Source organism: Nicotiana attenuata, chromosome 2 (assembly GCF_001879085.1).
Source record: "Nicotiana attenuata strain UT chromosome 2, NIATTr2, whole genome shotgun sequence".
Taxonomy (NCBI): Eukaryota; Viridiplantae; Streptophyta; class Magnoliopsida; order Solanales; family Solanaceae; genus Nicotiana; species Nicotiana attenuata.
Window position 1 is genome coordinate 75,072,117 of NC_031990.1, and position 10,750 is coordinate 75,082,866.

A 10,750-nucleotide genomic window follows, 5' to 3' on the forward strand; every position below is an offset into this window, starting at 1 on the left:
CCCCCCAAACAAACAGAGTGAAAAGATACAATGAGACGAAAGAATCTAAAGGTTGACAAATGACAAGTTATTATCAATAGTAATTCGTTTACCATTAACTGACAATGCAGTTTCTAGATATTATGATACTCATCTTGCAACTGTGAACCTCCGCAAACTTTTTCCTCTCTTATGAAAGCACCCGAAGTGAACTTCGAAAAAACTTGACAAATAGGTATGTGTTCTCTAACAACTGAGATAAGGAGTACGCATAATCCAAATCCCCTAACTAATATACATAAGCATCTGTCAGATATACTATAGGAGGCACTAAGGAATCTTTAACTATACCACCAAATTCTTGAGTTTCAACCAGAATGCACTAAATTTTATTTTATTATGAAATGGTAGTTTCCCTCAAAAGATTTCTGCTTTTTTTTTTTGGGGGAGGGGGGTGGGGGGGGGGTTTGATTGAGGATGTGAAAAGGCATGAAATCGTACCTCCAACAGCTTCTCTTCCTGTAAAAGCTGCTCATACCTAGTTTACAAGAGAGGAAAATATTTGCAAGGATGAATAATGTGTTCCATGTATTGAAGTAGAGAATTCTGATGAATGCAAGAAAATAAATTGGCTAGAAGAATAGGATAGACAGTCTAAAATTGTAAAAACAAGATGAATTCTTTAAGTAATGTGTTGTCAAGAGATGCCATCTCAAGCAACTAAAACGCTTCGGATTCTGATTGATTGAGAACGAGGATAGAGTCATATTGACCAGTATATACTCCTTTACTCTTTTTCATATGATTATTTTTTATCAAGAAAGGGAAAAATAAGTGAAAAACGAACATAGGCCTATAGTGATCATGACCGCGAGATCTAAATTAAAAAGAAATTAGTAACTAATAAACGCATAAACCAAGTCGCGAACAAAATACATATACAGCAATTCCTAGGGGAAAGTTCAAGAGATAATACAACAACTACAACTATTACGCCTCAATCCTAAGCAAGCTCACGAGATAATGAAAGTTGAAGATACTTCTCGGTAGAAAACTCATGATTACCACTATGCATTCTCCTTGAAACTATAAACTCAAAAATTACATCTAATGAATTGTTCTAAAACTTCTATAGCCAATGTCCAAGCCAAAATGTATTTTGTTAAAAGGAGAGAAGGAAAATCCACTACACAATTCTCCTATTCATTCAGGATAAAACCCAAAGTAAAGTAATCACAATTATGGTATCATGCCCATTAAGGATAGATGAGACTTCGAAATGACATTGCTTAGTAACTTTGAAAAATTTCAACGCTCAGATAAAATTATACATACATGACACAACTAAAATGACACTGCTTAGTAACTTTGCAAATTAGAGAACACATTAAACTGATGAATAAACAACAAATTTAACAAAGAAAATAGATACTTAGTACAGCTTCCGTCTACTAACATATAGAAGTGTATAATTCCATAATCTCTTGAGACGTTCAATTTTCACACTTACACAAAATTATTCACACAACTAAAGCAATCATGTAGCTAAAATGAAATTGCTTAGTGACTTTGAAAAGTAGGGGGAAATTTACACAATAATCAGATGTAGAAAACAACAAATTTAAATACAAGCTTGATACTTGGTACAGCTTCCGATCCAAAAATAAATTGAGCTTTAAATTACATTTTTATCTCAATTATGCACGCATAGATGAAATTATATACACAAAACCAAAGCAAATCTGTAGAATGTAGGAAGATAAACTGATAGCCTAAAAAAAAGGAGTGACTTACTGTGTAACTTCGGATGGGGAAAGGACATTAGAAGGGCGAAGGTTAGAGCAGAGCCAATCGAGGACTGGTCGAGCGTCGTCGTATTGGAAAGGCCACTCGAAACTATCAGGATCAAGTGATTCGTGACCTTCGTAACCCAATTCCCCAAGCAATGCGCATAATCGCGCACCGCTCATGCTTCACTGTTGTGCTGTAGATGTTTAGATCGGAGTGTCAATTGGTTAAAAACGCCGCCGGAAGAGACGCCGTTTGGCGCCGGCACTGACCTAATTTGAGAGATTTTTGGCTGACGAGAGAAATTTGAAATGTTACTCGCACGACTACCTGTTAACTGAATTAGAGATGGTGTTTCAAATTTAATTTTCTTTTTCCCTCTTCTTCTTCCTCTCTTTTTGTAGAAAAAAAAAAGAAAGAAAGAAAATATGACAATTAATCTGCGAAAACAAAAATCACTAGCCTTAATTTTCTTTTGTTGGAGTTTGGGAGTGGATTCCACAATATTTTATAATTAGTTGTTATTATATCAATTGGTACTTATCTAAGTGACCTTATAATAAAAAAAAAAGTCATAAAAAAGGACTTTACCACATGTATTTATTTTTCTATTTTTTCTTTTTTTCCCCTCTGACGTCTTCTACTGCATTTTTTACAAACATTTAAATGTTTAATGAAGAAGTATTTTTTTTAAACTGTATATCTCACACTTTTTATGTATAATTGGAAACGTGATTTAAGGAAGCTAATTACCAAGTTGTAAACATTTTGTCAAGTTCCTGGCCAGGGAAAAAAGTGCAGAGTTAAAAGTGTAGTGCATATTACGAGTATCTGAGTAAATTAGTTGGCTGGATAAGAGAAAAAAAGCTTAGAATATTTGCAGAATTTGGTCAACTAAAATTAGAGAAAGAAAGAGAGGGATTTGCAAGATTGTAAATGATCTTATTAAAACTTCCGTCCAGAAAAAAAGTTTAAAAATGATTATTGAAAACAAAAGTTGTGTGAGCATTTGGACTGGAGTTACTGAGAATGTTGACTCAGCTTTAAATGAATGTATAGTCCAAGGATTACTTGGCACAAAAGTATTTCTCCTTACTTGGGCTTACAAATCGATTCATTCCAAGTGGCAATTAAGATCTGAAATAGAGTCGGAAAAGACACTACACAAGTAAAGTAGCATCGAATTTTTTTGAAAATACTACTACCACGCAATGTTTAGCCGTTAAACGGAACACAGCTCTTTACTTGACCAGATCATCAACTGTATAAAAGAGCATATTTTCTGTGTCTAAGAACATGAAACCATTCAAATGCACCAAGGATATCATTTAAAGTATAGTATACTATATATACATATTGGAATGCTTGAATACTTCACCACCGTAAACAATTGCACTTTGAGATTCCAGATACAACACAAGTTTATTAGTGTTCAAAAGATACAACAACAACAACAACAACGAGTAAAATCCCACTAGTGGGGTCTGGGAAGGGTAGTGTGTACGCAGACCTTACCCCTACCCGAGGGAGTAGAGAGACTGTTTCCAAAAGACCCTCGGCTCAAGAAGACGAAAAGAGACAATATATCAGTACCATCAACAGAAAAAAGAATAATAACAGCATCATAAAAGCCATAACATGGATGAAAACGATAGCAATAACCAATAAATAGACTCAGCGCTATAAAACGAAAGAGTAGTGGGATTAATGTTCAAAAGATAAAATGAAGAAATTATGCAAGGGCCAACTATATCTGATATTTTAGAAGGATATTCATTGTTTTCCAAATTCTTTGGTTTGCATTGCTGATCCTTCCAATACTCATAACTGAAGCACAATTGCATATTGCCACAAGAGTTTAGTTTTCATACAATTAACTTTCTATAGCAAAGAGTTTTTATTCGATTAGGACACCTAAAGGCCATCTACAATTAACTTTCTATAGCAAGCTGGTAAGTTGCCTTTTATAGCTGGTAAACTACACTTGTAAAATAAAATCTTTTACAGCATCAACATATATAAGCAAAAACCATGCAACTAGTATACAACATCAACAAGGCAATAACCACTTACATTTTGAGAACATCAACACATGTGAGAATCCAGAAAAAAAATACAAATGGCGCCAAGTGAAAATGTTGTATTCAAGGAAGCACCGTAGGGAACACGAATACAAAGCACCATAGGAAACACGAATACAAAGCACCGTAGGGAACACTTATTGCAGTTCTAAAAAATCATACTATGCAATAAGAATGTGTGTCACCTTGCAGGATAAATGAATGGTAACTATAGGGCATTAACACATAATTGCGGACTTGAAAGTGGAGTGCATCAAGCAGCAACAAAGAAACAAAGTCACTCTCACACAATTAACAATGCCTCAGGGTAAGCATGCGATGATTAGTATGATACTGTTTGTGTCTGCCTCCCACATCAAGGCAGCCCAATGTCAGTGAACAAGAAGTGCTAAGGCCTCGCAAATAAGAACACCATAATGACCCCTGATCAACAACACTAAGACAACTGATTTATAAAAAAAAATATGAAGGGCCATAGAATAAGAGCAACTACTCTCTTGTATATTGTATATTACTCGATCTTGCAAATGGAAAATCTATTCAAACGTATAGAGCAAACTGAGGTTAAAAGGAAAACTGAAGCGCATAAAAAAGAAGCTATAATAGGGTTATCTATGCTGGTGCAAGAGTTTATCAAATGTAAGCACAAAATGCATCTATACACTAGCATGGTTTTCAAGTTCATTTCTATTTGACGCACCGACTCTGATCAATCAACATCACTTGAAATGAGATCATAGGTGCTTTCTTTGATCAACACTCATAATCACGAGGATTTTGCTAATATTCAAAGAAACCCGCTCCCTTTACTCGTCCTCCTTAGCTTAGCCGATTTGACATCCCCACAAAGGATAACATTACTAGCATTAGCCTGGGAACTTTAGCCCCCAAATAATACATAAATTTAGACGGCAAGAACATGATCACTTGTCTTACTAGGACAATGTAGTATATATAAAAAAGTTTCAGAGGCAAACATCCACTTTATTCTCAACCCATTAACTAGCTATTCATTCAAAGCATAGATCCAGATAAATAACATTTGAGTTGTACCAAAATTTCTATAATGATACATTACCACTACAATACCAATGAACCCTCAAAATCTAATACACATGTACTAAAAGATCAAATATCTCAAAGATAATAATTGCAATCCGCTATTACCAATTTGCCTCAGTATGCTCCTCTGCTGCTATTAAGAATCGAACCAAGTGTACCCAAAACTGCAAAAGCCAAAAGTGGACTCACATCCAAAGTATCAAAAATTGGGGGAATTATATTCCTGAAAAGATTCAAATAAGGATCACAAAGGTCCCTAATAGCTGATAATGGCTGTCTGTCCCAAGGTATATTAGGAAACCAACTAAGCAAAACCCTAACCATCAAAACCCCACTGTATATATCAAGCCATTTCGCCATTCCAGCTGCAACCACGGTGAAAGGGGTATTCAAAGCTCCTGTTGTGGGCTGATTCTTAAGGGCCGCAAAAAACATAGGCCCAGCAGAGTAAACCAGTGATTGGCCCAATCCATTGGAGATTTTCTGCAATACTAGCTTTGAGATTGCTAAAGTGACTGCTGCTAAGGTGGTAATTGTGCGCGTTGAGCGAGTGATTAAGGGGGTAACTGTACTTGATTTTGTGGATACAGTTGTGGATGATGCGGAAATTGTGAATTTTTTGAGTGAATTTGGCCGTGAGAATAGGGAAATAGTTCTGGGTTTTGAGTAGATAAGGGCTGAAAGAGGAGAGAGGATAGTGATGCTGTTGTGAAGGGGAGAAGTGAGATTTGGGTTTCGGAGAATTAGGGTTTGAGAAGCCATTGGAGAGTTTCTCAAAGCTGGGATTTTGAGGTATAGAATGCTTTTCCTGAAAAACCCGCTAAGATTTGGTAGGGCAAGAGCTCGTTGTTTAATACATACAAACATATTATACAATCACATCATATATAAAATAATTATATATAAATTATAACAAAAAATTACTCATAATCTAATAATTAACTAAAAGTGATAACTAATACTAGTATATTACTATTACTTTGGAGGATGACTAAATGGCATTGTAATGCAATAGAAATTTTTTGAGTTCACATGCACAAAACTGTCGCTAGCAAGAATAAGATTCGGGTGATTCCTTACGAGCGTGTTTGGAAAGCCACCTAGGAGTTGGATTTGAGTGTGATTGGATTCAATTACACAGTTTGACATGTTTGTTTGGCCAAGTAATTACTTGGTCAGCATGAAATTGGATGTAATTGGACGGGTATAATTACACTCTCCAATTCTCAAGGGATGTGAGAATTGGTGGTAATTACACTATGTAATTACAAGGTTGTCTTTTAGTTTCTTTCCTTTGTTTTATTTTAATTTATTTTCCTTATAATATTATTTTTACTTTTTAATTTCTTATGAAATTTTTAAAATGTATTTTTCTTTGTACATTATCGTTTATTACTCTACTTCTACTTCTTGTGATTCCATGTAATTGCTTATATTTTATTTTTTATTTATTTTATTACTCTATTTTTTGAAACTACACCTCCTAATATAGAAATAATGAGTCACTAACAAACTTGGCATATAATGAGTGGTGCAATTAAAGTGAAATTTCCTTGTTGAATGTGATTATAAACTTATTATGTTTCCTAATCTTAAGTTGTAGTGGAACTTAATATTATTATGTTGGAATTTGACATATATTAAACTATTTTTTTTTTAGATTTTGAAATTGTGTTATATTCATGGTTTCAATTTACTTATTGTAGTAGAATTGGCTCACATTGCATGTTCATTTTTTAGTTAGAATTGATAGTAATTTATTTTATCAAACATGAATTCTATGATGTTCTTACAAAACATATATTTTTAGTTTTGTAAAATATTTAAACTAAATATTATTAATTTGGAATATATATAAAATTATTATTTTTACAATATTAGTTATAAATATATAATTATTAATTAATGTATATTCGCAAAAAATATACATCTTAAATACCAAATATAATATCATTTATACTTATAAAAATTTATAGGCATATATTTATTATATTAACTTTTAAGTTTTGATAATTACTTCATTTAAAATTTAATCTAACAGCGTAATTACACTTGTGCAACCAAACAGTAAACTTGTAATTATACTGTAATTACACTATGACAAACAAACAGGTCATCGTAATTATATAACTATGTAATTACTAGGCTATGTAATTACTACCTAGTAATTACACCAATTCCAATTACTTGGTGGCTTTCCAAACATACCCTACATGTATACTCAGATGATCACGGGATCTAAGCGTCAGGGACGACTCAAGGGAGGCTAGTAAAGAGTCCCGAACCAAAATGTTGTCTTTTTGGACTCAAAATACTTAATTAGGTGGGAAAAACTTAGTTACCAAAATATGTAAAACGCAGTAATGAACCACGTTTTACCTTAACCTCCGTTTGGGACGTTAAGGTAAAACGTGGTTTAATACTGCGTTTTATGTAAAATGCTTTTTGATACCGCATTTTACCTTAGTTGTTTTGAATGGGTTCCGTGTTGTTTTGTATTTTTTTTTTCCGATTAAATTGGTATGTTATTTTTATCCGGACTAAGATATTAATGTTCTAAAAAAATATGTAAAAATTGTGAAATCGTTATTATTTGTTAATAAAAATGTTAATAAATTATTATTACTGTTTTATATGTATATTTGTGAATGTTTTGTGATTAAAATGTATTTGTTGTGTTTTATCTGGTTTATATTATTTATTTGCTTAAAGACTAGTAATATAGTGCCCTTTTAGGGTAGTAAAATGTAATGTCTTTTAGCGTAGTAAAATGTAGTGCATTTTAGCATAGTATAATATAGTGCCTTTTAGCGTAGTATAATGTAGTGCCTTTTAGCGTAGTTTCCCTGTAGTTTAAGTATCTCTTATACTAAAAAATACGTCAAAATAACTGATAGATCAAACACAAACTCTGTCCAAATTATAGTCAACATATAATTGGTGCTACTGGGCCGCAAATATCGAGCCTGGAACACATATATGGATATTTAATAATTAAATATTGTATAATTATAAAAATTAATTATTTAATTTACAACAAACATATAAAATTATAAAACTAACATGTAAAATAATAAAACTAACACGTAGAAGAATTCAGGATAAATTGGTGCTACTGAGCCGCAAATATCGAGCCTGGAACCCATATGTGAATATTTAATTATAAAAATTAATTATTTAATTTACAAACTAACATATAAAATTATAATAAAACTAACACATAGAAGAATTTAGGATATCTTGGTGCTACTGGGCCGCAAATATCGAGCATGGAACCCATATGTGAATATTTATTTACAAAATTTTATTATTTAATTTACAAACTAACATATAAAATTATAATAAAACTAACACAGAGAAGAATTTAGGATATCTTGGTGCTACTAGGCCGCAAATATCGAGCCTGGAACCCATATGTGAATATTTATTTATAAAACTTTATTATTTAATTTACAAACTAACATATAAAATTATAATAAAACTAACACATAGAAGAATTTAGGATATCTTGGTGCTACTAGGCAGCAAATATCGAGCCTGGAACCCATATGTGAATAATTAATTATAAAAATTAATTATTTAATTTTCAAACAAACACATCAAATTATAAAACTAAAATGTAATTAATGTTGTTTAATTTACAGTAGACGACATGGAGGTGCCGCCTATTCATCCCGGACCTTCCAACGATGAGCTACTGTTGTTACCGGGTGATAATAGGTCCGCCCACATATGGGAGGGAGAGTTACTGACCCAAACTCTTCGCGTCAGGAGAGTGGACGACATGTGGGACTTTCTGCATGACAGAGTTCTCCATCCCCGTGTAGTCACACGCCTGAGGGAGACGGGTTTCTACAGGATTTTGGAGATTGGGCGGCTGCAGCTCGATTGGTCTTTGGTCACGGCCCTGATAGAGCGGTGGCGACCGGAGACGCACACATTCCACCTGCCCATTGGCGAGGCCACCATCATACTGCAGGACGTGGAGGTTTTATATGGGCTGCCTGTTGATGGACACCCCATTGCCCTGTCGCCTGGCATGAGAGAGATGACACGTGTGCAGTACCTGGACATGCTGCAGCTGCTCACTGCATTTCTGCCAGAGGATGAGAATGTACTGGCTGGGACCAGTCATTTTCCGTTGACGACTATTCGGCAGTGGTTGGAGGCATTGCATCCTGACATCGATGGCGATATACCGGATTATCATGTTGACCAGTATGCGAGGTTGTTGCTACTCCTTATGTTTGGAGGGGTCTTGTTCCCAAACACTTCGGGGAACCTAGTCAGCTTGAGATTTCTTCATCATCTTGAGCTGCTAGATGATTTACCCCAGCACAGCTGGAGTGCTGCTGTTCTCGGCTACTTCTACAGGCAGATGTGCCGGGCGAGCATGGGCACCCAGCGCTACATTGCTGGATTTTTGCTGCTACTACAGGTGACAACATATTCGAATACTCTATTCATTTTAACATACCTAGTAAAAATATATCTTAAATTTTACGTCAACTTTTTATGTTAGGTTTGGGCCTGGGAGCGATTCCTCCAGTTGCAGCCACCTCTACCACTATTAGATCCGGATGTACCACCTCCGTTGCTCCCTCTAGCTAGGAGGTGGGTTCTCCGGCGAGGACATACGCACGAGTACGAGGCTCGGCATAATCTCTCCTTGTGCAGGGATATCTTGAATTTGCTGGAAGGCGCACAGGTAAATGTATATCTAAGTTTACTTGTCATAGCTTCAAACACAAGTTGCGTATACTGATGTTTTCTGTTCTTACTTAATAGTTCATTTGGATGCCATACAACGACGTGTTGATAGCTAGCTTTCCCTGTTATTTCTCGGCCGGCCGACTTATGTGGGGCTCTTTCGTCCCGTTGATCTGCCTTGATATTGTGGAGCATCTTGCCACCGAGCGGGTACTTCGCCAGTTTGGTAGGCCGCAGCTGGTACCGACACCGCCCACCTAGCAGACCACACATTACCAGCGGGATAATCGTACCAGGGTGGACGACACATATTTGGCATGGCTAGAGGAGCGGATCGATATTTGGGACCGGCGATCTGACCTGATTCCGTCCCCTTCACCGAGTCGGCTAGATACTGAGCATGATTATGTGGGCTGGTACCGCGGCGTTACCCGACTTATCGTTGGTAATCCCATTCATCAAGCTGGCGGTCGGTACGTTCCATAAGTCGGGAGGCACGAGGCATGTCGCGCCCCCTTTTTTCCTCCTTGCAGAGAAAGTCCGGGTTTCGACATTCATGGGGGATCAACTCGTTTCCTTCTGGGAATTGGGTGTTTTGAAGAGTCGCCACCTAACGAATTATGGTGCGTTAGGGTACCTAAAGTAATTAACTCATGTAACTAGTTGCATTACTAAAGATTAGGGTAAGGGCTCGAAATAACCTTGAGGGGAAGGTGTCAGGCACCCCTCGCGGTCACAACAGTGGGTCCCGGCCGAACTTACACTATACGAACCAATCAAATAACAAGTAAGCAAGTATTTGCGAATAATATAGCTTTCCTCGTTTAAATGCATATATGATCAAAGAAGTTCAAATAATAAAGGGTAAAGAGATTTGGACAACTTGTGCATGTATAAGTAAAGAAAGGAAATTTAGAGAATTTAAACATATACGAGAATTGGGAAAGGTAAGTCCTAAGTTGATTAGCCTACAGGATCATACCCATGCAATGCCCGGTAATCACTCCTCAATGAGGGGCTACACGTGACATTAGCGCGCAGTCATCATATCCTTTACTATCCATTACCCCCCTAGTGGTTATGAGCGAGTTTAATTAGCAATCTCTAAGCGTGCTTCTACCCGTCCCTTC

The 10,750-nt window shown here is 35.8% G+C and overlaps 2 protein-coding genes across 2 annotated transcripts in view; both read right to left on the bottom strand.

Moving 5' to 3' along the window:
* Positions 1-2,235, bottom strand: part of LOC109212861 (AUGMIN subunit 3) — an 11,900-nt gene extending 9,665 nt beyond the window's left edge. The window contains exons 1-2 of the mRNA XM_019376562.1: positions 1,774-2,235; positions 481-517 (exon numbers count right to left, since the gene is read on the bottom strand). Coding sequence (XP_019232107.1) covers positions 481-517; positions 1,774-1,949 — 213 coding nt within the window. The 5' untranslated portion in view covers positions 1,950-2,235. The remainder of the gene's footprint in view (positions 1-480; positions 518-1,773) is intronic.
* On the bottom strand, positions 4,802-5,768 carry LOC109212871 (ylmG homolog protein 1-2, chloroplastic-like). The gene has a single exon (XM_019376572.1). The coding sequence runs from the start codon at positions 5,670-5,672 to the stop codon at positions 5,025-5,027; it is 648 nt and encodes a 215-aa protein (XP_019232117.1). The 5' UTR covers positions 5,673-5,768; the 3' UTR covers positions 4,802-5,024.

Coding starts and splice junctions, on each gene's coding strand:
- LOC109212871 (XM_019376572.1), bottom strand. CDS start 5,672: ATGGCTTCTCAAACCCTAATTCTCCGAAACCCAAATCTCACTTCTCCC.